Source organism: Carcharodon carcharias, chromosome 22 (assembly GCF_017639515.1).
Source record: "Carcharodon carcharias isolate sCarCar2 chromosome 22, sCarCar2.pri, whole genome shotgun sequence".
NCBI classification, from domain to species: Eukaryota; Metazoa; Chordata; class Chondrichthyes; order Lamniformes; family Lamnidae; genus Carcharodon; species Carcharodon carcharias.
In genome coordinates, this window is record NC_054488.1 from 53,457,942 (window position 1) to 53,485,709 (window position 27,768).

The window sequence follows — 27,768 nt, forward strand, 5'->3', positions numbered from 1 at the left end:
TGTTTTCATCAGCAACCATAAGAATTTAAGGTAGAATTGTATTATCTGCCCAGCCTCGGACCTGGTGGGACACGTAATGACCCTGAATGTTGTCCAACCACTTTGATGACTGCAATACATTTGTTCAATTTGAAGTTTGTCTCATATCCATTCACAGCCAGGACTGAGATGCACGTGTCGCAGCCCAGGCTCCTGGCGGAAATGACGAAAGAGAGGGGCGGCGCGCGTGCGCACACTCATGGTCGACCCTCGTCTCTTGAGGCGTTCGCCCTCAACAATGGCGGCGACGCGGGAGGGGGAGAGTCAGGAACAGGAGCTGCTCCTTCGGCAGTGGGAGAGGTACAGTAATTGCTGCTGCTCTTCTAGGGGAAGGAAACCCCCGTGAGATCAAGCGCACAACGCAGAGAGGAATCTCCTCCCCATTGCAGCTGCCGCAAACTCCCCGGACTGCACTGCTTCCTTGGGGGGGGGGGGGGGGGGGGGGGGGTTGTAGGCTGATGTCACCGGGAGAACTACAACACCCACAATGCCGCGCGGCCCCAGATTGGTTTGGATACTTTTCCAGCAGACAGTGTATCTATCAGCATAGCTAGACCAGGACTGCTTTAAAACACTCAAACAAACAGGCAAAACTGGAATTACACAACCATTCGGTTTGAATGAAGATTTTTTTCATCCAGTGCAAAGTGCTGTAAATTTCAAATATTACATTGAGTATTCAGGACAAGCAGACCCATTCAGCTTAGCCAGAGCATGCTGACAATTCTACTTTACTCGAATCTCCTGCCTCTTTCCACTTTCCTCAGCATAACCCTCTGCTTCCTTATGCTTTTCTACCTGGTTTAGAACCGGGGACCTTTCGCGCGTGAGACGAATGTGAAAGCCACTACACCACAGAAACACTTAGGCTTTTCTAGTTCCCCCTCAGTTGGGATCTATACTGTTCATTTCAGCTGCTCCATGTGGTAGCGAGTCCCACATTCTCATCACTCTCTAGGTAGAGGTATTTCTTCTGCATTCCCTATTTGATTTTTCTTTGGTGACTATGTTAAGCTGATAAACTTTAGTTGACAACCTTTGCTCTTCCCTATCAGTAGAGTTGTTGATTTGAGTCAGTGACTTGGACCGAGTAACTTTTTTAAACTTTTGACTTGACTTGGAAAAAAATGGACTTGGCAGTATTCCTTAAAAAAACGGTATTTTTCGATTTGATGCTTGGTGAGAACCATGGCGTATGTAATCCAGTACAGGTTTTGTTCACCTGCCTGATCCCAGTCATTGCCACAGCTGATTGGCTGATTTGGAAACTGGACTGCCAGATCCACAGCAGTGACCGGCCAAGTAGTTTTGTCCACATGCCAGATTCCCCATTCCCTCCTTTCTCACTGACCCCATGTGGGAGGAGGTTTGTTGGTCTGTTGTTTGTTAGCATTAGTGGAAACACCTAGACTGTGGAGGGCACAACTTGCTGTTGTGAGTTTAAATAAAGCTTCTCCAGCCAGCACACACTGCCCGCCCCAAAGCCCGAAGAGAAAAGCTTTCCGTGGCCATCCCCGAGCCTTCGATGGCCATGGCCACATGCCTGAATGGAGAAAGGGGTGGGAGTGGGAGAGAGACAGGAGGGAGGGGAGCAGGGCATCAGCACACACAAGTGAAGCCTTGACAACGTTAAATGTATTAGTATTCCATGTACTAAATGCTGAAATGTTGAGTTCAGTTAGGTAATTGCTTCATGTGTAACAACATATTGCTCTCTCAAACTATACAGCAATTATGTCACCACCAAAAGTCGTATCATTTGGTTATTTAAGTTATAAAAGTAAGGCACCAGGAGAACTGTCTGGAAAACATGTGGAACGAAGGAGGTTGATGTCCCTGCCTTCCTTTTTTAATGTTTAATTCAGAGTTGGTTATTTCTGAATCATGCAAATTGCAAAAGTAGCATGAAACAAGCATGAGGAGATGATATAAAAGTTCCTCGTCTGTTTGCAAAGTACAGCCGGAAACAGCAGAGTGATGGTGAGGCATCTGTGACAACCCAGTTTATGGATATTTTGAACTGTGAGGGCTGCCATGTCAATGACCTCAACGCATGCATTTGCTTTTGCAGCGTCAGTAGAAACAGCTTGCCCAAACTGGTTCCACTTGCCATGAGGGTTCTGGCCATTCCTGCATACAATTCACCACTGGAGTGTGTCACGGTATCACTGTGCTCGACTTAGTGACAAGGTGTTGTCCAAATTGATATTTCTTAAGTGCAGCAGTTAGTCAAGCTAAACTCAAGAGATGTCCAGTATGTACAACAGGGTTTTTAATTTTATTTCACATTTGCACAATGACTGAAAAATGCTCTCAATGTGCAGTGTTTATGTGAACAAAATTATTGTGTTGAATATTATAAAATTAAGTCCAAAGGTTCCTTTGCTGGGGTTGCTTTCACTTAAGAAGGGAAACAATAGAATTTGGAAGTTTCATGTAACAGTGTGGTTTACACCTCATATTCAATTTTTATCAGTTTCAAATAGCCCATTTGTAACCAAAAACAGTGTTGTTTTCAAGTCAATAAAACATTCATTTTTGAAACATGGTTTTGATTACATTTTGATCTGTCAGCAGGATGACAGTGAAGAATGTGTGACCCCGTAGAATGTGTATTTACAAATACATTCAAACAGCAAAGTGACTGAAAGTTGACTTGCTAGCTAAGAGTAAAAACATGTGTTACTGACTTTCTCTTTTTAAAAAAAAATGACTCGTGACTTGACTTGGGAGAAAATGACTCGGTTACACAACTCCGCCCATAAGCAGAAACACTCTCTCTGTGTTTATCAAAGCCTTTCATCGTTTTAAAGACCTCTATCAGATCAGCCCTCAGCCTTCCCCTTTCAAGAGAAAAGAGACCTAGTTTGTTCATCCTCTCCTCACATTTCTGATACTATCCTGTTAACCTGCCTGTCCTGCAGATGTTGACCAACTTGCCGTGCGCTTTCAGTATTTTCCACTTTTCTGTTTTTGACAGTTGGATTAATGGTTCACACCAGATTCATGCACTTGCTTGTTCCCATAGCACATTTTCTCGTAGTTGACCATGTGAATGCAAATGGGTAGAAATATGGAAATAATGACGCTGCAAGAATGTTTACCCAAATAATAAAATAAGTCCCAAACATTTTAATTACACCACAATATCATTGGGTGACACACATATTACTTGTATCATCATTCTGCAATTGGCAGAAAAACACAAGAGTCCAAAAATTCAATGATAATATTTTACATCCAGACTTTTCCTCCATGTGAGATACACAAATCATTTGAAGTTAAGTAAACAACGTTGATTTCGGAATATTGAGCAAAATTATCAACTATTTTGTATGTGACGGAGCATCCCACATACTTGCTTTATTAAGTTGAGTCAGCTGGCTGTATTAGAGGTTTGTTTTTTCTCACTTTTTTTAGACGGCAAAGGCAATTGTGAACCATTGCAATATGTACTTGAGTGTCTAATTCTTGTACTTACCATAGAACAGGAGTAGATGATTCAGCCCCTGGTATCTACTCCACCATTCAATGATCTGCAACCTAACGTCTTACATTTAAGACTGGGAGAGACAGATCTTTGGTCTGTCAGGGAATTAAGGGATATGGGGAGTGAATGGGGAAAATGGAGTTCAAGCCCATGATCATGTTGAATGGCAGAGTGGGCTTGACAGGCCATATGGTCTACTCCTGCACCTCTTTCTTATGTTCATGTATATGCCTTTGTCCCACATCCCTTAATACCTTTGCTTAACATAGATCAATCAATTGACCCTTTTGTGAAAGAGGGTTCCAAATCTCTACCATCCTTTGTGTGTAGAAGTGTTTTGCTGCTGAAAGGCTGGCTCTAACTTTTCGGCAACCTTCACTAGTCTTCGATTCCCCAACCAGTAGAAATAGTTTCTTTCTAGCTACCCTATCAGTTCCCTTTAATCAACTAACCCCTTAACCCTTTAAATTCCAGGGAATAAAACCCGAGTTTGTGTAACCTCTCCTCGTAATTTAACCCAAGTCCAGGGTTCATTCTAGTAAATACATAATGAATTTCCTTGAAGGCTAGAATATGTTTCTTAAGGAATGGTGCCCAGAGCTGAGCATAGTACTCCAGATATGCTCCGATAAGGACTCTTTATAGCTGCAGATTGGTTTCCCCCCAGCATTTTCATCCTCTAGATGTAAGGTCAGCATTCCCATTGGCTTCTTTGATTAATTTTTGTACCTAGTCTATTAAGAGGTCATGAATATGTGCAGGGACCCCCTAAGGCCCTTTGGACTTTGACTGCTTCCAGCCTTTCACCATTCAGAAAAGGGGAGACAGTGGCATGGTGGTAATATCACTGGGCTGGTAATCCAGAGGTCCAGGCTAATACCCTGGGGACATGGGTTTAAATTCAATTATTTAAGAAAATCTGAAATTGAAATCAAGACCCAGTAATGTTGACCATGAAACTATCATTGTAAAAACCTATCTGGGTCATTAAGTCCTTTAGGGAAGGAAATCTGTCATCCTTAACTGGTCTGGCCTACCTGTGACTCCAGACCCCCAGCAATGTGGTTGACTCTTAGCTGCCCTCTAAATGGCCTAGTAAGCATTCAGTTCAAGGGCAATTAGGGCTAGTCAACAAATGCCAGTAACACCCACATCCCATGAAAGAATTTTTAAAGATTAGGAAGTGCTTGTATCCTTTCTTAGGTCCAAAGTGGATAACCTCACTCTTGCCAATATTGATATCTTTTTACCATATTCACTCAGACCTTTGTAATGTTATGCTTCCACCTACACTGCTTACAATGCCACCTATCTTTGTGGCAAACTTGGGTATGTGGCTTCCTGTCCTGTCATCTAAATCATTAATAAATATGGTAACCAGTTGAGGCCCCAACCCAGATCCCTAGGGAATGCCTCTAGACATATCCAGCCCGTTATTCCTACTCTCTGACTCCTGCGTCTCCTGAATGTCACACTCATCCTGCAGTACTCCAGTTTTCATGACCTACGCCTGAAAAAATTCTAAAATAATGGCCCCTACCTTTCAAAAAAAATACTCCTGATGTCAGGGCCACGACATCTCTTTCCTACTGGTGAAGTATATACACTTGCGTACATGTATAGACCTCAGCTACACCATTTATTTTCTTTCAACTTCAGCCTACACCGAGAGCAGTTGCTTAGCCGAGTCCAATGAATCCTGCACTATGGCCCTGTTAACAGGCTTTTGCCAGTTCATTGCCTGAGTGAGGGCTGCCTCCTCCAGACCGGAAGCGATGGGAATGGAGTGCTTGCTTTATTAAAATTCATGCCTCTGCAGATCTGAATCTGACTTTTTAAGAAAAAAAGCACAGCATCACATGTGGAACAGAAAGCCAAGGGCCCCTGCATTGGCCTGCGTTGACACACAGCAGCATTGACCCACCAGTTTTGGCAGGTTTCTAAATCCATCTTTTAATGTTTCATTTCGGGGGAGATGGTGTTAATATCACTAACTTAGTAATCTAGAGGCACAGGCTAATGCTCTGGAGAAAGGAAAACAGAAAGTGCTGGAGAAACTCAGCACATCTGGCAGCATCCGCGGAGAGAGAAACAAAGTTAACGTTTTGGGTCCGGTGTGACTCTTCTTTGGAACTGAAGAATGTTCTGGAGACGAGGGTTCAAGTCCCAGCACAGCAGCTGGTAGGAATTAAGTTCCATTCATAAATCAGGAATTGGAAAGCCTATCTCGGTAATGGTGACTGTGAAACCGTCGCAATTGTCATAAAAACCCATTTGGTCACTAACGTCCTTTAGGGAAGGAAAACTGCCATCCTTACCCAGTCTGGCCTACATATGACTCCAAATGCACGGCAATGTGGTTGACTCTTAAGTGCCCTCTGAAATGGTCTATCTAGCCACTCGGTTCAAGGGCAATTAGGAAAGGGCAATAAATGCTGACATTCCCAGTTATGTCCACACCCCATGAAAGAATGGGGGGAAAAATGAATTTACTATTATGAATTATTTATGGATTTGCTGTGATGCTTAAATACTGACCTTGACTTCCTTCTAACAGGCAGCAGATAGAGCTGAAGCAGCAAATGATTGACCATGACACTGAGGACTGGCAAAGCAATGAGGGCTTTGAAGGGTTAGAGCGCATTGGTGGTGTGGATTTATCTTACATCAAGGGAGATGAAGTCAACGCTTGTTCTTCATTAGTGGTTCTCACTTATCCTGACCTTAAGGTAAAATCAAACACTTGAAAAAACTGTAGCTGATTGATATACAAAATGTAATAAGTGACACTAGATTTGTACAAAGGCCGCTCTCCTTCACTTTGGTAAACCAAATAACTTGCAACAGCCACTCACGTTTATACAGCCTTTAACAAAGCAACCTTGGCACTTCACAGAGGAGAAGCAGATGGTGAGACAGGGTTTAAAAAAATTAGGGTCATTTGGTAAAGATGAAAAGGAAAATCATGGTTTTAAGGAGGCTTTTGAATGTGGGGAACGAGTAGTGAAAGGAATGGGTTCAGGATAGGCACCGAGTATAGAGCTGAGGCAGCTTAATGCTCTGCTATTGCTCATGGAGCAGTAGAAAAGGCAATACACACAGGACACCAACCTGAAGAACAGTGGCCCCGAGCTGAAAAAGACCAATTTCAATGTGCCTTGCTCTTAATGACAGGAAAGATGGCATCGTACATTTAAAGGGTTTTGCAGTTTTCAATTTAACAAGGTGATGAATGCCTTATGCTTGATCAGGCCACAAGGTGGAGTGTTCACATTATTTTATCTCGGGGATTGGAATCAACTTTTGTCAGGCATATCTGTATGCACAGTTCCAACTAAACAATCACAAAGCAGTTTTAATTTAGTCATGCAAGGGCCATCACCTCAAAATGTCGTGTCCTGATTGTGCAGCAGCACGCAAATAGAGTCTGCTATAGCGGCAGTGTATTGCCCAAGGGTTGCATCAATGATCAAAAGATGATTTTATTTCTAAAGAACATTTTAGCAGCTGTATTTTAAAGAACGCAGAAGGGCTGACAGCTTCTGGGAGATGTTAAGTGTGAGACTGATGATCTGAAAGTAAAGCGTGTGTGAACGGGTCACATTTTTAATTGAAATAGAGGCTTGCTCACTCCGTTTTGGGCATATATTTCTAACATCGGCTGTCTTGCTGATTGGCTTTATTTGCAGAAGACTATGATTAAAAAAAAATGCTTATTCACAGTTGACAGCTCTTAAACCAATGTTTATCCATTCTAGTTCAATTGTATGCAGTGGTCATGTTAACTTGCCCTGCCAGCACCTGAAAATGTTATGCAATAAGTCAATTAAACAGGAAATGGACAAGCTAACAGAATTGGACAGCATGTTGCTATTTCTCTGTGGTTTCTATGATATTACATGGGAGGAGTGTAAGCAAATGATTCAGGAATAGTAGGAAAGGGAGATGATGAAAAATATAATTATCTGACGATAAACCAGGTTTAAAAAATTATAGCACAGACAAGCATCAGTTTTAAACAAAAATGTTATGATTTAGTGTTCTGTTTCATGGAAAGGAAATAGTTCATTTCAAAGATTCAGATGCAAACAAAGCAAGCAATATAATCGTCTGCTAGTAATTAAGTCATTCATTGCTATACCTGCATATATTAATATTGTTGATCAATTGTCACGAAAATTGTTTATTATTCCTTAGAGATCAGAAGTGTCGAAACTTGCAACTGATGCTGATATCACAATAACATGAAATGTTTACATTTGTCTTTGGAAATCTTTTGAATCTCCAGTTTCATCTTAGCCAGCATCAGATGGTACCCAGTGTAGAAATGTTGAACAATTCGTATATTTTCAGTGTTTTTTTTTAAACTGGTCTCCATAGAAACTATTTGCTCCAATTTCAGAAAACTGGTTCAGATGCTGTAATTCCAAAATAGACACTGATCTGTATTTGTAAATATTACAGTTAACCAATTTTATATCTTTTTCCTATTTCATGCTAACCAGTGATAAAATTCAGAGCAGATTCTAAGCAAGCTTTCATTAAATATTCCAATCACTCCTGAAAGGTAATTATTTTGGAATTTTTTTTTATTACATTTAGTGATAAACTCAAAAACAGAATAAAGTTAACATCTTTGAAGGGAAAAGCTGCTTTAGTTGAAGGTTTCACACCCAGATCTGATACCCTGTTCTTTCCCCTAACAGATACTGAATGCTGTGTATTCTAGCTTTTTCTGTTTTTATTTCAGATTTCAAGCACTTTTTTGTATGGCAAGCTCTTTAGACTTTAAAGAATATATGAGACCACAGGGGTAAAAACAGTTTCTTTTTTACACTGTCACATCCATACAGTATGCCAGCATCCTATGGGAATGAAACATTGAAACTGCAGCTTGAGGTGCCATACCTAAAACAACTAGAATGCATCATATATACCAGCATCATACCCCTCATAGCATTCCAGACAGATGAGCATGTGCAGCTCTCCTCTCATACAGTGTTAATGCTTGGCACAGAAAGAGAATTAACAGGGCTGGCCACCATTTGCTGCATACAGACCCTCACATTTTCAATAGGTTTTCTGCTTTCCATATTTTATACCTATCTATGTAAGACTATGGTAATGTGTGCATTGTGAAATAAACTGAAGCGGGTGTTGCACCAGTTCCTAAATTCAGTACTCATAATTGCGATTTCCATTTTTTTAAAAAAATTTACTCAGGTTGTCTATGAGGAATGCAAGATGATTTGTCTGAATACTCCTTATATCCCAGGATTTCTGGCATTTCGGGAGACACCATCCCTGGAAGAAGCTTTGAGTAGACTACAAGTCAAGGACCCCAGTCTTGTCCCTCAGGTAAAAACAAGAGAGCATCCTTACAGATGTGCGAATGGCCCAGATATCGTGGCCGACAGCTGTTTAATATGCCCATCTACCATTTTATGCTGGGGCCTTGGCACTTTCCAATGCCAGGGCGAACAGTTAGGAGGCAAATTGTCGAGCATAATTTCAGCGCAGCCATGCTCGCTTTTCTCATCATGAACTGAAGACACGTCCCTTGAGGTCTGTTGGCTTACATTGTTTTAAATGGATCCGTCAACCCCAATACTGCTCAGCCTCCCCTCACTGACAGCGCTAACCACCCGTCGCTCCCCACCTCCTTGTCCCCCAACAGTGTCCACCCCTGACAGTGTTCACCCCCTCTCCCTCACTCCCTTGACGACGTTCATTCTCCCACAGTGTTCACCCCACCCAATAATGTTAACCCTCCGACGGTGTTCATGCCCCACCCCCGACAATGTTCTCTCCCCCCCACCACCTTGCAACAGTGATCACCCTGCTTCCTCCCCCCACTCCCCCGACAGTGTTCAACCCTTCCCTCATACCCCAATAATGTTCATTCCCCCAACAGTGTTCACTCCACTCCTTCATACCTCAATAGTTTTCATCCCTTTCCCTCATCCCCCTAACAATGTTCATCCCCCTTACCCCACAAAAATGTTCACCCCACCACCCCACCCCCACAACCCCAATTCTGAAAATGCTGAGTCTTCGGACATCAGCCGGGCAGGAGCCAGGGATTCGGAAAGGTGAGCCAGGAGAGGGGTGTGGGAGGGGGTGAGCACTCTCTGGGGGGTTTGGGGGGCCAGTGAATGTTCTGTTTGCTCCCAGAAACGTTGTCGGGGGAGGGGGTGAACTTTGGAGCATTGCTGGGAGTCTACATTGCCGGGAGGGGGGTGAACATTGCTGGGGTGGTGTGGTGCTGAGTACTGTTGGCAGGGGTGAATGTTGCCCGGGGTGGGGGGATTGCTGGGGTGCTGTTGTGCTTTGACTTATTTAGAGTTACACTGGTTTTATACCAGCTAAAAAAAAAATCTGTGTAAAAACCAGGGTAAGTATAGTGCAAACACCCTATGTCTTTGTGGTTCTGCTTGTCCGATCACACTGTCATTGGACTCACTGAGCAAACTGGACAGTCTAAAACCAGCAATCAGAAATGTAACCATAAGGACTGCAGATGTGCACATGTCAGGACTTCCTCAGGGTCCTGACAACCATCAGTGACCTAAATTAAGCCTGAGGTCACTCCCCATGTCCAAAAATTTGGCCAATAAATTACATAGGAACATAGGACTTAGGAGCAGAAGTAGGCCATTCAGCCCTTTGAATCTGTTCTGTCATTCAGTAAGATCATGGCTGGTTGTGGTCTCAATTCCACTTTGTCATCTGCCCGCTGTAACCTTAACTCCCTTGTCTGTCAAAAACCTGTCTAACTCTATCTTGAATAAGTTCAATGACCTCCACTACTTTCTGGGGAAGAGAATTCCAAAGAGACCTTGAGAAAAAATATTCTCCTCATCTCTGTCTTAAATAGTAAATCTCTTATTCTTAAATTATGTCCCTTGGTTCTAGTGTCTCCCACAAGTGGAAGCATCCTCCTGGTATCTGCCCTATCAAATCTCCTCAGGATCTTATATGCTTCAATAAGATCACCTCTCATTTTTCTTACCCTCCAGTGGGTATAGGCTCAAGCTGTTCAACCTTTCTTCATAACATAAGGAATGAGTCAAACTCCAGAAAATGTCTGGAATTGATGTCATTACCATTATATCTCCATTTCCAGGATAATGAAGCTTTATCATGTAATTTTTAAGACGACTGGGTTCAATGCTTTGTGAAGTAGTAACCACAAGTCAGAATTTTCAAAACAAAAAAATTTGTATTTATTTCACTTCAGTGATCCCTAAATCCTTAAACATTTGGAATAATCACTAATCCTCCTTTTCTTAATTCAATTCAAAATGCTAATTCTGAGCTATTCAGGAAACTCATTTTTTCTCTGTCAATTTCATGAATCTATTAATTCTAAATCATCCTTCCAAAAATCAGAATTACATATGACAGCATGTATTACATATTACATAATAATTAGAATTAGGTTTGGAAATTTCTAGAACAAATTCAAGCTCATAGAAGTGTGTCATTTGTTGCAAACTGTATTTTAGCAGCATGGGTTTTTTCAGTGTCCTCTGTCAATGGCAATACTACCTGGATCATTTTTTAAATAGTCTTTTAGTTAATCTGTGCATCTAGGGCATGCACAGTAAGTGCTCTGAGTCCTCACTGATAAAGGGTTCTAGTGTGTTAACTTAGACTGGAAATAGACCTGGAGTCAACAGATTAAACCAGAATCCTTCTAAATGAATAAAACAGTCACTTGCAAGCAAACTAAAAAGAACAGCTTGCCCTGTGAAGCTCTGCAAGGTGAACATTTACCAATGGGAAAGGTTGGTAGGAAATAATGGAAAATGAATCCAAAGATGGTAAAGGAATTGAAGGGTTAACATAAAGTGATAAAATATAGGAGGAAAGCTTGAGTAGTTTATGAATGTCATTGGAAACCTGAAATTGGATTAGTGCCTTAAAGTCACCTGGAGGTATCTGTCATTTTTTTTATAACAAATGTGTGAGATAGTGAATTTTTGGTTGAAATTCATTTTCTTGGTGACGTGGGGTCGTCCAACAGTCTATTTGTTTGATGTGAATGTTTTATGATGCTGTTTGAAGATGAAAGTAATGACGTGACAGAAGGCTATTATTGATTGTATGACATAGGACTGACAGTGTACTGAACCTTGTGAGAAGGCCTGCTGTATTACCACATCACTTTTCATAGTATGTATCGCAGGAAAAATCATTATTATTACATATATAGTGTTAAAAGGCATGAAGATTTCATGCGATCAAATTGTAACAAAAATAATAGGAACATTCTTCCTTAAAAGAATTTGATCCAGAGAGAGTAATGAACTGTTTAAAAAGGGCTTAAATGTGTAACATAAATTCCAGTTAAACTTATTTAAGCTCACAGGTCTGAAGTTTGCAAGCTTACCTCTTGTAGATTTTTATGGCATTTAATATAACATTGCAGCAGTGCCATGTCAATCTGTTTAATTAACATTATTTATTCATATTCAGGTTATTTTTGCAGATGGAAATGGAATCTTGCATCACCGAGGTAAGGAGCCCACTTTTTGTGAATATGTATTAAGTTATTTACACATCATTTATATTGTATGTCCATCCACCTGAACATTAACCTTACCACATTAATGATTTGACCATTATGCAGATTTTAAACAAATTTCATCACTAAAATTTTTCTCACACTGACAGTGGGTTTTGTTCAAAAATGAACATGTTGGAGCCTGTGTGAATGTCGCATTCACATATCTGTAAAATATGAGGTGTTATCTCATTAATTTAAAAACTAATATTTTCTGCCAAGCTTGCAAATATGTTTCTATTAGCCCCTACATGTTGGAACTCATCAATCTGTTTCAGTGTCTTTAATCAGTCCTTATTTCAGAACAGTAATTAGTAGATCTCCCATGATGTTGCTCACTGATACTCCAGAGCCTCAAGCTCAGTTTCTGTTGTTTACAGCAGTCTTTCTCTGAGATCCCAGAAATTCCACTTGTGTTTTGCAGCAGCACCCCCATATGGCTTTAAGTCAGATACAGACAATGCTTCCCTGACTAATTCTGAGGCTCAGACTGGAGGGAGGCAGAAAATGGGAAAAATCAATGCTTATAGTGCAGAGACTAATCTCACTTCCAGGCTAATCTCCCATGAGTCAACTATGTAGTTCTCCTTCCAGAAAGAGTATCAAGGCAGTTCCAGAAAAGCACATTGAATTAGCATGTCGCACCTTATTAGCTGTAGTTCCACATCTTTAAGGAGTTACGGTAGTGAACTGTTGAGTTACAAATGATAGAGTTGACCCCTAGTACTCAAATTGGAGACCAGTGGGAATTGGGACTGATGGGTTCGAAATGAGAATTACTGTCATCTTTAAAGATTTATAGTGAGGTGGAAGAGAAACTGTCAATTACATTTTTGTGAGAATATGATTGAAGAGAAAATTGAAAGGATTTTCACAAGTATGGCGAATAGCAAAGCAAAAAATAACCAAACAACAATGAAGCAAACATTGTGTGTGGGGATGAGGAAGATTGATAAAGGTTGAAAAAAAAAGGTGCTCGCCAGTCACAACAAGTGAAAACCTTAATACAAAGATTAACCTCAGTTACTTAAAATAGTTTTATTGAACATGTGAGAAATTTATTGTTACGTCCTATAAATAGACTCAGGAGAAATTTAACTTATGGCAGCCCATTATGCACCCTTAAAATTGATGTGAGGTCTCCCTTAAAATGGATGCGAGGGTTCCGAATCTGTCACACCCAATCTGGACCACAAGTGTGCACATGAATTTATTGCCTCAGGCAATTTTTAGTTCAGTGTGCCCATCTGAAGCACGTGTTAGGTTCCTTAAATGTGCAAATTGGGCTCCTGGATTGTTGTAGGACCCCAAATATAAAATTATGGCATGAAAATGCAGAATTGGGTAGGAAAGCCTTGACCAGCCTAATCAATTTACTGAATTGAAACGAAAATGCCATTCGCTGAATCTTCCCCTTTCAACTAACGTTGAGCCAAGTGAGATGTTTGTGTTTTCCCAAGAGACACTCCAGTTACACTTGTAATGCTTTAAGAAGGTATTACTTGCCTGTAATTGGTTGGGTTACACTAGAACGATAAATAAAAGCAATGGCACTCCTTGCCTTTATCGTCGCAACAGCATCGACTTCACAACAACTATCTCCAACCCAAATCTTCCAACGATTGACGTGTGAAAAATGTGTGTGAATGTAATGGGAATTCATTCATTTTGAGGCATTACAGACAGGTTTTTTTTTTAAAAAATTCACACTAAGAAAAAGCAAAAGTGGCTTCAGTTGTTTTGATGTTTGCGCCTCGGGCAAAATTTTCTCTCTCACTCAGTGATGAACTGGGAGGCAGGTGAGTCAGCATGATGGTGATGGAAGCCTGACATGTTCCAACCACTGTGGAAGTTTCCCCAGAGATGTCTGGGTTGCACAGGGACTGTGCTTATCAGCAGGCAGGCAATTGAGCCAGTTAAGGAGCCAATTAACGGGCATTTTCCCAGGGTCACGAGTGAAGGACGGAGCTTCAGAGCCTCACCGTCTATAAGAAGGTGGGAGCTCTGTGGGCAGGCCACTGTTGGCAGCCATCACGAACAGCGCTGTTGTAGTACAGAGAGGGTGAGACTGCATATAAAGCGCAGAAGTGATAAGATGGAGGCTAGGCAAACTTGGCAAGCACTTTGGTAGGGATAAAAGTTGACAGGTCTCTGTCACCTCTGCTGGTGCTGCCTTACAGTAAAGCGTTTCCCCCCCCCCACCCCGACTTCAAATATAGTACCTGCGCCCTGTTATTCGTCAGCTCCCACACTTGTCAACCATCAGTTAACGGTCTGATAAAATTCCCTTTCCTCTTCCGCCGCGCAACCATGCTATCCGCTTTGCATTCCAATGCCAGGATTTCCTCATTGGTGACAAAATTCCATCCTATCGTATTTTTTATTGTACAATGAGATTTTGGCATCGGCATGTTGTTTTAGTTTTTTTTTTAAATGGATTTTCCAAAATACCTTCGGGTTCTTCGAAAGTTTTTTTTCTTCAAAAGTTTTTTTTTGTAAATGCATAAAAATAAGAGTTAAAATGAGAGAAGGAGAAGCCTGTGTACTAATTCCTCACACAACAATCTCCGCTAGAACGTGTAGGATGAAGACTACAAAAGTTTCCTCATTTAAAGAGAAGGCAGAAATCCTGACTCATTCTCACCACCTTGTGCCTCAGTAAAGCATTGACACAAGTACCGGGAGATGGTTACCAGTCTGCCATTGTCATCAGAGAATGATGTATGTGAGGAAGAGACTTTACAAAGGGCGAAATTCATTTCAAAATGGAACTGGGTACAAGAAGTTGAACCTGAATGTTTGGGGGTCCTTGCTTTATTTTGCAAAATTAAAAAATGTAAGGGGAAGTCTTTTTTTCTACTGGTATAGTTTTCCCTGTTTAAAGCAGAAGGAAAGTAGTGAAAATATTTTTTGTTTGGAATAGTTTTTGTTTTTAACATTTAAGATTTTTTTTTCAGATGTAGGCTTTGTATCACCACACATGTTAGGCATACGATGAGGCTGTTCTGGTGACATCCCCTCTGACGTTATGGAGCCAATTCAAAGCCACCTGTTCCTGGGAAACCACAATTTTGGAAGGTGGAACTCCACGGAACTGATAACATTGATCTGTTTCTTTAAAAGATCCAAGATATTTTTTGCAACACATAAAATGAGAGAGTTCTTTGAAAAGAAAAGCAGCACCCCTCAGAGTTTCCTTCTGTGCTGACCTATAATTGTAAAAGTCAGAATCCTTCTCAGTTTCTTGTAAGAATGGAAGTTTGGCTACGAGCAGAAGGCCACAGTGACTCAACCTCCAGTCATATGTTTTGGGCCACAGTGACTCCATTTACACACAAATCGAGTTGACCCACCTTCCGTTTGCTATTGCAGTTCACCCCGTGCGAATCACCTGATCGTTTCTGTCAGGACTTATAGTGATGTGATTTCACTGGCCTTTTAATACATTTGTAGTTTGTTGATGCAGTTTAACGCAGAGAATTGTGAAATGATGCATCTTGGTAGAAAGAATAAAATGAAACAAAGTAAACAATTTTAAAAGGAGCGCAGGAACAGAGACACCTAGATGTACATAAATCTTTGAAGGTGACAGGGCAAGTTCAGAAGTGTGTTAAAAAAGCATAGGAACCTTTGGCTTTATGAACAGAGATTTAGTGTACTTTATAAATCATTAGTTAGGCTCCTGGCTGGACTATTGTGTCCAATTATAGACACTATACTTTAGGTAGAATGTCTAGGTCTTAAAGAGGGTGCTGAGGAAATTTACCATTGTGATGCCTGGTTTGAAGTATTTCAGTTACCTGGATAGACTAGAGAAGCTGGAGTTGTTGTTCTTAGAGCAGTGAAAGTAAAGAAATTATTTAATGGAGGTGTTCAAAATCTTGAAATGTTTTGCTGGAATAAATATGGAATAAATAACTCTTTCTAGTGGCAGAAGAATCATTAACCAAAAGACACAAATTTAAGATAATTGGCAAAAGAACCATAGTCAAGATGAGGCAAATCTTTTTATGCAATGAATTGTTATGTTCTGTTGTGTCTGAAAGGGTGGTGGAAGCAGATTCAACAATAACTTCCAAAAGGGAATGCTCGAAGGAGAAAAAAATTGCAGGGATGGAAGGATAGGGGAATGGGACTGATTGTAATAAGTCTTTGAAAGAGCAAGTACAGACGTGATGGACCAAATGGCCTTCCTCTGCTGTGTTATCCTGTGATAATGAATACCTTGTGTAATGTCTTAGTGTAATGCACAAATGAAAAAGATAGTGCTTAGATACTCGCAGACAGTATTTCACATGAGTATTTATTACCACTTTGTGATTTTTTGAATAACAGAGTTTGGTGTGGCATGCCACTTAGGTGTCCTCACAGATTTGCCATGTGTTGGGGTTGCCAAGAATCTCCTGTATGTGGATGGTCTGGAAGAAAAGAATCTGCTGAAGGAAAAGGTATGAAAGAACAATGCACCATGCACCAAGGAGTTTAGCTACATTGAAATGTCACATACCATTGAAGTTAGATACCCTAAAACCATCCATACAGGAATTTCAATTTGAATTCAATCTGACTCTAGCATTTTTTATAGTCACAAAAGCAATGCAAAAGGAAGTAGTTCCTTAGAAAGGGTGACAGCATTAATACCCATAAGGTACAATAAATCCAAATACTGAAAGAAGGATTTCAGCACAAACATTAATAACATAATCATGTTGCAGTTTTACAGTTTATTCTGTGAATATAATGAATGAGGAAATCTTCTAATGTTCTTTATGCCACGCCTGTGGTCTACAAACTCCCCAAATACATGTCACATATGATCCAAATTACTCAGCTGCAGCGGCTGAGCCTGCCATTTTCTCAGTTCCTACTGCTAAATACCTTGTTTCAAAATTTTGCATTGGTTGCTGTGCAAAAATAAAGCTTGTTTTTTCCTTACATCAGGCTATGAGTGTGTCATCGGCCGGCATCTCCAAGTCGAACCCATAAGCAAATAGGAACATATATTTTAATTTTTCCTATTTAAATCACAGTGCTATATTAGGTCTATTTTGAATGTAAAGTTAGATGTTGCAGCAGATTTACACAATGCCCTTTAACCCGTTGGATCAGAGTTCAAATCCAGCCCAGATTAATAAACTGTGTTGACGATCTCAGCAAGTTACCATTATCCTATGTGAAATGAATTTGAGCAGTTTCAAGCGTTCAAAGTTGGCAAGTACGTTCAAAAAGACAATGGGCCACAATGGCCATTGAACTTTCTGCTGAAGTAAGTTGGGACTGCATTAGAATTGTCCTAGAAAAGGAGCTCAGCTCTCCATCTGTTCGGTAAATGGAGTAATAAAACCTGATGAGATCTAGTCAGTCACATGTAAAGACAGCTGAAAGCCAGAAGCAGATCTAGGATAGGATACAGGACCCTGTTGGTAAGAATATCTGCACAGTATGAACTTAAAACTATTAAATTATTTATTTTTATTTCATTATAAATGTTACATTAGCTCATCTTAGCAGGGAGGATGTGCACAATAAAGCAACAATGGTTCTGAGTGTCAGTAGAAAGTATCTGTGGACTGAATTTTCCCTCTCGCCACCAATGGAAATGAAAATAAGCGGCCAATCCATTAACGCCTGTTTTCCGCTCGGTGTAAAAGTTAAACCACCTCTGTGTGCTTTGGAAGACGTATTGGAAACGATTTGGATTGAAGTTATAAAAGACATTACAGATATCCCGGACAGCAGAATAAACTACACCAAGAAATATTATTACAAATAAACGGCAGACTTAAGAAAAAAAACAGCCCATCAGTCACCAACATTTTGCTTACCTTCAGAATGACTAGAATAACACCAGTGGAATGAATGAGGAAATCCTCCTGTTCCTGAGGGTAGGATTGGTTTGCTTTCAGATGTACTTTGGCAGGTATTGTAGAGTTAATCATAGATAATGTGTAAAAGCATGGTGAAAAATAAAAGATTGAAGCTAGGGAGTATCTAAGCGATCTCGAGTGCAGGGAACAATCATAATGGAAAAGCGGGATGTGTTGAAAAAATTCCATTCAAAAAACATCCAATGCCAAAGCATTTGACAAGGCAATGTGATTATGTAAGGGGTAGTATGAGGGTCAATCAAAAATCATTTAAAACTGTAAAGATTCTGGAAAGCAAATTTGGAACAATTATGAAAACAAGTGAAATAGAGAAGTAAAGAAAAGGAACAAACGTTAAATGTGGAAAAGCTATTGAGCAACTTTGAAGAGTTTTCCTAAATTTTTAAAGTATGAAAGGGCTTACATTTATGCAGCATCTTTCATGACCTCAGTATGTTTCAAAGCGTGACACAGCCAATGATTCAGTTTACACCCAAATCGTACAAACAGCAGTGAGATAAATCACCAAGTTCTTTGTCTTAGTGTATTTGTTGGCCAGAACACCAGAACAACTCAATACTGACCTTTGAAAGGAGCCATGCGATCTTTTATATCCACCTAGGAGGGCAAACGAGTCCTTGGCTTAACATCTCAACCAAAAGACAGCATCTCCAAAGGTGCTGCACTCCCTCAGTACTGTACTGAAGTGATAGCCAAGATTATGTGCTTGAGTCTCAGGATTAGGGCTTGAACCCACAACTTCTGAGTTTTCAGAGATGACAATGTTTCCGCTCAGCCAAGTGTTTTTTTTTTTATTTGTTCTGGGATGTGAGCATCACTGGCAAGGTTAGCATTTATTGCCCATCCATAATTGCACTTGAGAAAGTGGTGGTTAGCCACTTTCTTGAACAGCTGCAGTCGTTGTGGTGTAGGAGCACCTTCTGTGCTGTTAGGGAGGGAGTTCCACATTTTTGACCTAGCATGGGTGAGGGACCAGTGATATAGTTCCAAGTCAGGATATTTTGTGACTTGGAGGGGATCTTGCAAGTGGTGGTCATTCCATGCGTCTGCTGCCCTTGTTCTTCTGTATGATAAAGGTCGTGGGTTTGGAAGGTGCTGCCGAAGAAGATTTGGCAAGTTGCTGCAGTGCATCTTACAGATGGTGCACACTGCTGGCCCTGTGCACCGATGGTGGAGAGAGTGAATGTTTAGGTTGATGGATGGGGTGCCAAGCAAGTGGGCTGCTTTGTCCTGGATGGTGTTGAGCTTGAGTGTTGTTGGAGCTGTACTTATCCAGGCAAGTGGGGAGTATCCCATCACATTCCTGACTTGTGCCATGTTGATGGTGAACAGGCTTTGAAGAGTCAGATGGTGAGTTACATGCTGCAAGATTCCCAGCCTCTAATCTGCTCAGGTAGCCACTTTTATGACTGATCCACTTAATTTTCTGATAAATGGGAAAACCCGGATATTGATGGTGGGGGATTCAGTGATGGTAATGGTAATGAATGTCAAGGGAATATTATTGGATACGCTCTCTTATTGAAGATGGTCTTTGCCTGACACTTATGTAGCACGAATATTACTTGCCACTCATAAGCCCAAGTCTGAATGTTGTTCAGGTCCTGCTGCATATGAGCACAGGCTGCTTCAGTATTTGAGGAGCTGTGAATGGTATTAAACACTGTGAAATCATCATTGAAAATCCTTTTATGATGGAGGTGAGTTAATTGATGAAGCAGCTAAAGCTGGTTGGGCCGAGGACACTACCCTGAGGAACCCCTGTAGCAGTGTCCTGGAACTGAGATGACTGCCCTCCAACAATCACACCATCTTCCTTTGTGTCAGGTATGACTCCAACTAGTGGAGAGTTTTCCAACTTTGATTTTGCTGGGCTCCTTGATTCCATCTTCCAAACCTGCAACCTCTATCACCTAGAAGGACAAGGACAGCAGATGCATGAGAAAACCTGTACCTGCAAGCTCCCCTCCAAGCCACACACCATCTTGATTTGGAAATATATTACCGTTCCTTCACTGTCGTTGGATCAAAGTCCTGGAACTCCCTCCCTAACAGCACTGTGTGTGTACCTATACCACCTGGACTTCAGTGGTTCCAGAAGCTGGCTCACCACCAGCTTCTCAAGGACAATTAGGGATGGGCAATAAATTCTGGCCTAGCCAGTGATGTCCACATCCTGTGAAAGAATAATTAAAAAAAAAAACACTTGGTCAATTGCTGCCTTGGTGTCAAGGCCAGTTACTTTCACCTCCTCTGGAATTCAGCTCTTTTGTCCATGTTTAGACCAAGCTGTAATGAGGTCTGAGCTGGGTGGCGTTGGTGGAACTCAAATTAAGCATTGGTGAGCAGGTTGTTATTGAATAAATGACGCTTGATCACACTGTCAAAAACACCTTCCATCACTTTACTGATGATTGAGAATAGACTAATAGGGTGATAATTGGCCAGAGTTGATTTCTCCTGTTTTTTTTTATGGACATGTCAGACCTGGGCAATTTTTCATGTTGTCAGGTAGATAGATGCCTGTGGTTAGCTCTACTGGAATTGTTTGAGCTAAGGCTGCAGCTAGTTCGGAATTCAAGTCTTCAATACTGCAGCTGGGATTATGTCAGGGCCCATAGCCCAATGCTTTATCAAAATGCTATTGTCCAATAGGTTACATTTGAATTCTATTATCGTGTAGATTAACTTTAAGCCAACATGGTTAATGTAGAAGCTTTTTCTTCAACTTTTCAGGCAATAATTTGGCAACATCAAAGTTTGAACTGATTGGTAAAATACAACGTTGGAACTCGACAAAAGCTTATGTTTAACTTGAATAGGATGCTTAGAATAAAAGTGTTTTTTCTCAGGAAGAGAGTATGTCTCACTTCTGATGGCTCTGGTGAAAAGTCAACAGCCTGAAATGTTAGCAGTTCCTCTCTCCATAGATGCTATCTGTCCCGCTGTGTATTTCCAGCATTTACTGTTTTTTTTCCAGATTTCCAGCACCTGCAATATTTTGCTTTTGTGTCTTACACCTATTCATTTGTACATTTCTTATGACAACACAGGAGAAAACTTCACCAGCCAGTGCTGTATGAAGAATATATCTAATCAATAGTGCTGTGAGCCCACAGTTCAGCAGTATTGCCTACTTACATTGCTGAGTGAGCAGAGCTCTATTCACCAGCCTTTGACTGCCAATGTTAGCGCAGGGAAAGGGTCCTCTATCCAGCCATTCAAGGAATGGCACAGAGACCACCACTGTATGCTGTTGACAAAGCATTAAAAAATGGACCATTTAAAGAAAACACTATTGCTGGTCACTGAGGTGAAGGGATAAGGGCAATGATGTTAATGATTTAAAGCAAAATACTGCAGATGTTGGAGATCTGCAATGAAAACACACAGCACTGTAAAACCTCAACACGTCTGGTAGCGTATGTGGAGAGAGAAACAGAATTAATGCCTTGAGTCCAATTTGCGAAGAAGAGTCATATTGGACTCGAAACACTAACTCTGTTTCTCTCTCCACAGGTGTTGCCGGGTCTGCTGAGTTGCCGGGCACTTTCTGTTGTTAAAAATGACTTTGCGTTCCTGTCAGGAGGAAAAGGGTGCAGATGTACTTAAGTCTGAGATCAGATTGCCAAAGGTTGCAAGGTGAAGCTTGGTATTGATTGGATGATGCAGATACTATTCTAACTAGTTTTAATGTTCTTAACAACCATCTATACCAGTGAGTTTTAAAGATTTGGGGTTAGCAGTAAGGGAGGCTTAAACTGGCATTTTTTAAACCACTAGATTTAGGAGAGATCCGTTGGCAAGTGGCAAATATAACTCAGTAAATCAGTGTGAAGAGACATAACTGGAAACTAAAAACAAGTCATTTTCTCATCAGTTGGAGGCATCAATAAAATACCAGTGGAGGACGATGTGAGAAATCTGTTTTTGATAAAGTAACCAAACGTGAGGCCTGAATTTAACTCTGGGCAAGTGATAGACTCAGGAAGGAGTGTTCTGGGTTATCCAACTTCCTGGAATTAATTTAAGGTATTTCTGCCATGAAGGACAAGAGAAGTTTAATGGATGCAAGTTAATGTTTCAAAATGCTTTTGACAAAGTCGCATATTGCAAATTAATGGTTAAGTTCAAAAATCTCTCAAGGGTGCACCATTATATTGGTCTTCATGTGGCTGCCTCCCCATATAGGTGTAACCTTAACAGTATGGGACAAGCTAGAGTGAGGAGGAGGAAAGAAAAGTTTCCAAAAGATAAACTTGAAAAGCATGCAATTAAATTTAAGCTATGCTGCTGAGCTTTGTTCTCTCTTTTAACTTCTACCAAATTTGCGTTCTAATGGATATATTAACAGAACGATTTACAAATTGTTACCAAGATTGTAGGCCTAATTTGTGCCTGTCTACAGTTACCAACACACCGTGCCACCTGTAGCTCCTACACTACGCAGCTTTCTTCAGAGTGAAGTGCATTATATAACGTGCCGAGGCACATTACTTATTTATTTGAAGTATTGAACTTCCAGTTTCTTTTCTTTTTCTTTATTGGCATGAATCAAAATTAGTTAAATGCTGGTTTAGAATATTAATAACCTGAGGTGCTTAGACATGACAACACAGAAACAGGCCATTTGGTCCAATCAGCCCGTGTTGGTGCTTAGCCTTCACACAAGCAGGAGTCTTAATCCCATGTGCCCGTGCTGTTACCATATCCCCTTATTCCCTTTATTTCAACCACCTGTGCTTCAGCTACATATCTATCCTACTGTTCAGTATTGACATGGTTTCTGCTTTAATCACTAACTTACGTGACGCATTCCACAGCCTCAGAAACATCGCTCATTTGTTGGTATTTTTGCCCATTCCGCTATGTTATGTGATCCCCTTTCTTCTGGATATCAGAACCTAGCCCTTCTGTTTTAGTATCACCTACAAATTGGACACCACTCCCTCTAGTCATGGGCCAAAATTATTGATGTACACAGTTGACAGACGTTATCCCAGAACAGAACCTTGTTGAACATCAATAGCCACTTCCATCCTTTGTTCCTATGAGAAACTGCCATTGACTTCTCTCTGTTTCCTCACTTCTAACCAGTTTTTATTGTCCCCTAATTCTATACCCCTTAATTGTCACCAATAGTTTTCTATGCAGTAATTTGGCAAAGGCTTTCTGAATGTCCATTAAAAACGACATCCAATGTATTTCCCCATCCACAATATCTGCTGCCACCTCACAGAACTTTAGGTAGGCTTGTCAAGCACAATCTTCCTTTCTGAAAACCATGTTTTGAATTATTTTCACTTCTGTTAGATACTTAGTCATTTAACCTTTAATTAAAGTTTCCACTTTTTTTCCTGCCACAAATGTTAAATTAACTGGTCTCTTGTCACCTGGATTAGAACCATAGAAAAGTTACAGCTCTGTCTCTTTTGGAAAGGGATTTGGTAATTCTCCTGTCCTTGCAGGAGGATAACAGCCTCTACATTGTGCTGTGAGGCCAATTTTTCTAAACTCTTTTACCGTTGGACGGGGATCTTTATGAATGAAGTAAGCTGGTGCTCAGGCTGGATAAGTAGGAGATAGTGATAAGAAGATCTGAGAGAATTTTTGCTATGACACCTTCGGCTAAATAAAATAGATAAATGTAAATAGAAAGGGAAAAGTACATATGCTTTAAATGACCAGGATTTACAAAGTACTTGCCAGTTCTCATCCTCAAGTCACTTTGTAATAAGACCTTATGTTTTATTTCCTGTGTTTTGTCCAGTAATGAGTTTCTTTACAAGCCTGTTGGCAGGATTGTTTAATTTAGTCTTTGTTGAGGAGCAGCAATATCTGTGTGCTGTTGATTGCAAAATCATGATTGTTCATAAATTTACTGTCACCCTTTAGTAAAATCTTCCTTCAGAAACATTATTACGGCAAGGGAAATGGAAAGAAAAACAAGTTACAGGGAAAGAAAGTTTTAAAAATTTAGCAGCCATCTCAACCAGTATCAGTTGTCCAAAGCCACATACCTGCCTAATAATCAGTCTAAGTCCAGGTGAATGAAAAAATACATATTTGTCAAGTGGACAATCATAGAGGCACAACAATATACTTTTCCACATTTTCCTTTCTTCCCATGCTCCTGCCTGCACATAGAACATATTTGTCTCATCTTAGAATTACAGAATAGACTAATACAGCACATTCAGCCCATTGAGTCTGTGCCAGCTCTTTCCAATAGCAATCCAATTAGTCCCATTCCCCCATATCCCAGCAATTTTTTCCTCTTCAATTTATCTAATTTCCTTTTTGAAGGCTACAATTGAATCTGTTTCCATCACCTTACATTAACTCAATTTAAACTCCTCAACTGTTGTGGGATTTGAACTCATGATTAGTCCAAGTCTCTGGATTGCTAGTCTAGTAACATTAACACTAAATTACCAGTTCGGATCTGTCTTTAGATCAAAGGAGAATACCAGTTAGGATGGGTGGGGTTGGCTCACCTTCAAGCTAGAATTGCCACAATGGCCATGGGGGAGGGAAGCAGGAGCATTTTGTTCGTGCAGTTTGCAGCTTAACATACAGTGTGTTGCTGTGTGGTGACAGGTACTAAAAAACTAATGGAGTAGCAAAGGAGTAAGTTTCATTGTCCTTTCAGGTCCCCCATATACTTTTTTTTGAAAAGCGTCAACGCCTTCTCCCCATCCCTTAATCAATGTGGCCTTCCTCCAGCAGTGTGGCCCTTCACTCCGCAGTTTTTTGTTTTTATCGCTTAGTTCTTTCCTGGTCTTAATTGGGTTGGTCGCCAAGGGCAACAATGGATTGTAATGGGTAGCTTAGCAGTAGAGTCACCAGGTCACTCATTCAACCTAGCTGTCTTCTATGTACCTATCAACTGAGTAGTGGAAGACCAGCATTGACAGACACCAAGGGACAAATAGTTTGTTTTTTCTCTTTGAAAAATTACTTGTACTTTTACGTTTTCTTTACCTGGGCCATGTTTGACTAAGCCATTTGTTGGAGATTCAGAGTTATTACACCTCATGAGGATTGCTTCCCTCCCCGCAATTCTAGCTTGAAGGTGAGCCTTCCCCACCAATCCTAATTGGTTTTCTCCTCTGGTTTAAAGCCAGACCTGAAATGGTAGCCTTGTATTAATGTTACTGAACCAGCAATCCAGAGACCTGGACTAATCATGAACTCAAATCCTACCAAAACAGTTGAGGAATTTAAATTCAACTAATTAAATAAATTTGGAATTACTGTCAATAGTATTACTAATAATAATGCTGATCATGAAACTAGTAGTTTGTTGTAAAAACCCATCTGGTTCACTAATATCCTTTAGGGAAGGATATCTGCTGTCCTTACCTAATGTGGCCCTTGTATAACTCCAGACCCACAGAAATGTGGTTGACTCTTAACTGCCCTTTGAAATGGCTAGCAAGACATTCATTTGTAACAAACTGCAACCCACCAGCAGGACAGACCCATCAGAGGTGGCAGCACAGTGGTACACAGTTGGGAGTTAGTGACCCTGGGAGCCCTCAACATTGACTCCAGACTCAATAGTCTCATGGCATCAGGTCAATCATAGGTGAGGAAACTTCTGATTACCACTTACTGCACCATCTCAGATGATGAATCAGCACTCCTCCATGTTGAGCACCATTTGGAAGAGACACTTGAGGCTAGCAAGAGCACAGAATGTACTGTGGCTGGGGTACTTCAATGTCCATCACCAAGAGTGACTCAGCAGCACCAAGCTGGCCAAGTCCTGAAGGGCATATCTGCTTGTTGCAGGGGGTAGGAGAACTAAGACAAGGGCGAAGCTTACTTAATCTCGTCCTCACCAATCTACTGGTCACAGATGCATCTGTCCCTGACAGTATTTGAAGGAATAACCATTCCACAATCTCTCCCAAGTGTTGTGTGGCACTACAGACGTGCTAAATGGATTAGATTCTGAACAGATCAGGCAGATTTGCCGATGACACAAAGTAGCATTGGCAGTATAGATAGAAGCGTAAAAATTACAAAAGGGTATTGATAGATTAAGTAAATGGGAAAAACTGTAACAAATGGATTTCATTGAGGGCAAACGTGAGGTTATCCACTTTGGACCCAGAAAGGAGCGAACAGAGTACCTTCTAAATGGTGAAAATCTAGTAACAGTGGACGTCCAAAGATACACGGAGGTCTGAGTACGTAGATCATTAAAATAGTATTAACAGGTTCTGAAATTAATCAAAATAATGAAATGCTGATCTTTATATCTAGAGGAATAGAATACAAGGGCATAGAAGCTATCCTGCAGCTACACAAAACCCATTAGACCACACCTTGGTAACGTTTCGTTGGAGGACAACCCTCTTATTCCATGAGCCAATCCAGCGAATCTTTGCTGTGGTGCCTCCAAAGGAGGAGCATGCCAGGAGCAGCAACAGGCATACCTAAAAATGAGGTGAAGCTGCAGCAAAGAGCAACATGCATGCCAGACAGTGGAAATAGCACACAATAAGCAGTGCTAAGCAATCCCACAACCAGTGGATCAGATCAAAGTTTTGCAGTCCTGCTGCATCCACTCATGAAAGCTGGTGGACAATTAAACAACTGAATAAACAACAGAGGAGGAGGCTCCACAAACATCCCCATCCTCAATGATCGGGGAGTCTTGCACATTAGTGCAAAGGACAAGGATGAAGCACTTGCAATCATCTTCAGCCAGAAGTGCCATGTGGATGATCTGTATGAGCCTTCTCTTGAAGTTCCCACCATCACAGATGATAGACTTCAGCTAATTTGATTCACTTCATAACTTATTAAGAAATAGCTGAGCACACTGGATAGAGCAAAGGTTATGGACCCCAACAACATCCTGCAGTATTACTGAAAACTTGTGCTCCAAACTAGCCAGGCCCCTAACCAGTTTTGGTTTCCAGTACAACCACAACACTGGTATCTACCCAACAATGTGGAAAATTGCCCAGCTATGTCCAATCCACAAAAAGCAGGACAAATCCAATTTAACCCATTGTGCCCCAAGCTTTGCTCAATCCTGAGCAAAGTGACGAAAGCGTGGTTGACAGTGCTATCCATTGAAATATACTTACCGGCGATCTGCTCACCGATGCTCAGTTTGAGCCCTGTCAAGATTAGTCAGCTCCAGACCTCATTATAACTTAAGTTCATGCATGGATAAAAGAGCTGAACTCCAGAGGGGAGATGAGAGTGACTTCCCTTGACATCATGGCAGCATTTCAGCCAGTGTTGCAACATGGAACCCTAGTAAAATTGAAGTCAGTGGAAACCAAGGGAAAATCTCTCCACTGGCTAGAGTCTCACTTAGCACAAATGATGATGGTTGTGATAGTTGGAGGCCAGTGGTCTAAGTTCCAGGTCATTGCTGCAGGTAATGACCTAGGCCCAATCATCTTCAGTAACTTCGCCAATGACCTTTGCTCCTTCATAAGGTCAGAAGTGGGAATGTTCACTGATGTTTTCATATTGTTCAGTTTTGATAAACTGTTCAGTTGTGTCAAAACTATTAACCCACATGGACTGCATTGGTTGAAAAAGGTGGCTCACCATCACCTTCTCGAGGGCAATTAAGGATGGGCAATAAATGTTGGCCTTGCCTGCAACGTCCCTTTTTCTCTGATAGTCCCTTGAAGCAAGGAGGATGACTGTCACAGAGTGCATCTTGTGGGAAGAACTACATGGAGCCTTTTAACATGGGGAAGCTGTTATGCTGCAGCTACCACATGGTTTTGGCTGACCAGGAGAGG

General features: G+C 41.0%; 1 protein-coding gene across 5 annotated transcripts in view; it reads left to right on the plus strand.

Annotated features, from left to right (window-relative positions):
* Positions 1–219: 219 nt before the first annotated feature.
* LOC121293544 (endonuclease V-like) overlaps positions 220–27,768 on the plus strand; it is a 76,060-nt gene continuing 48,511 nt past the window's right edge. For 3 of the 5 annotated variants that reach the window (XR_005946550.1, XR_005946551.1, XM_041216569.1), the window contains exons 1-5: positions 220–339; positions 6,087–6,258; positions 8,753–8,887; positions 12,011–12,050; positions 16,434–16,546. Coding sequence is in view for 3 of the 5 variants with exons in the window: in XM_041216569.1 (XP_041072503.1) it covers positions 239–339; positions 6,087–6,258; positions 8,753–8,887; positions 12,011–12,050; positions 16,434–16,546 (561 nt within the window). In the remaining 2 variants the exon portion in view is untranslated. Of the gene's footprint in view, positions 340–6,086; positions 6,259–8,752; positions 8,888–12,010; positions 12,051–16,433; positions 16,547–21,505; positions 21,622–27,768 lie in introns of those variants that run through there. The other 2 variants (XM_041216571.1, XM_041216570.1) reach the window with 2 other exon arrangements.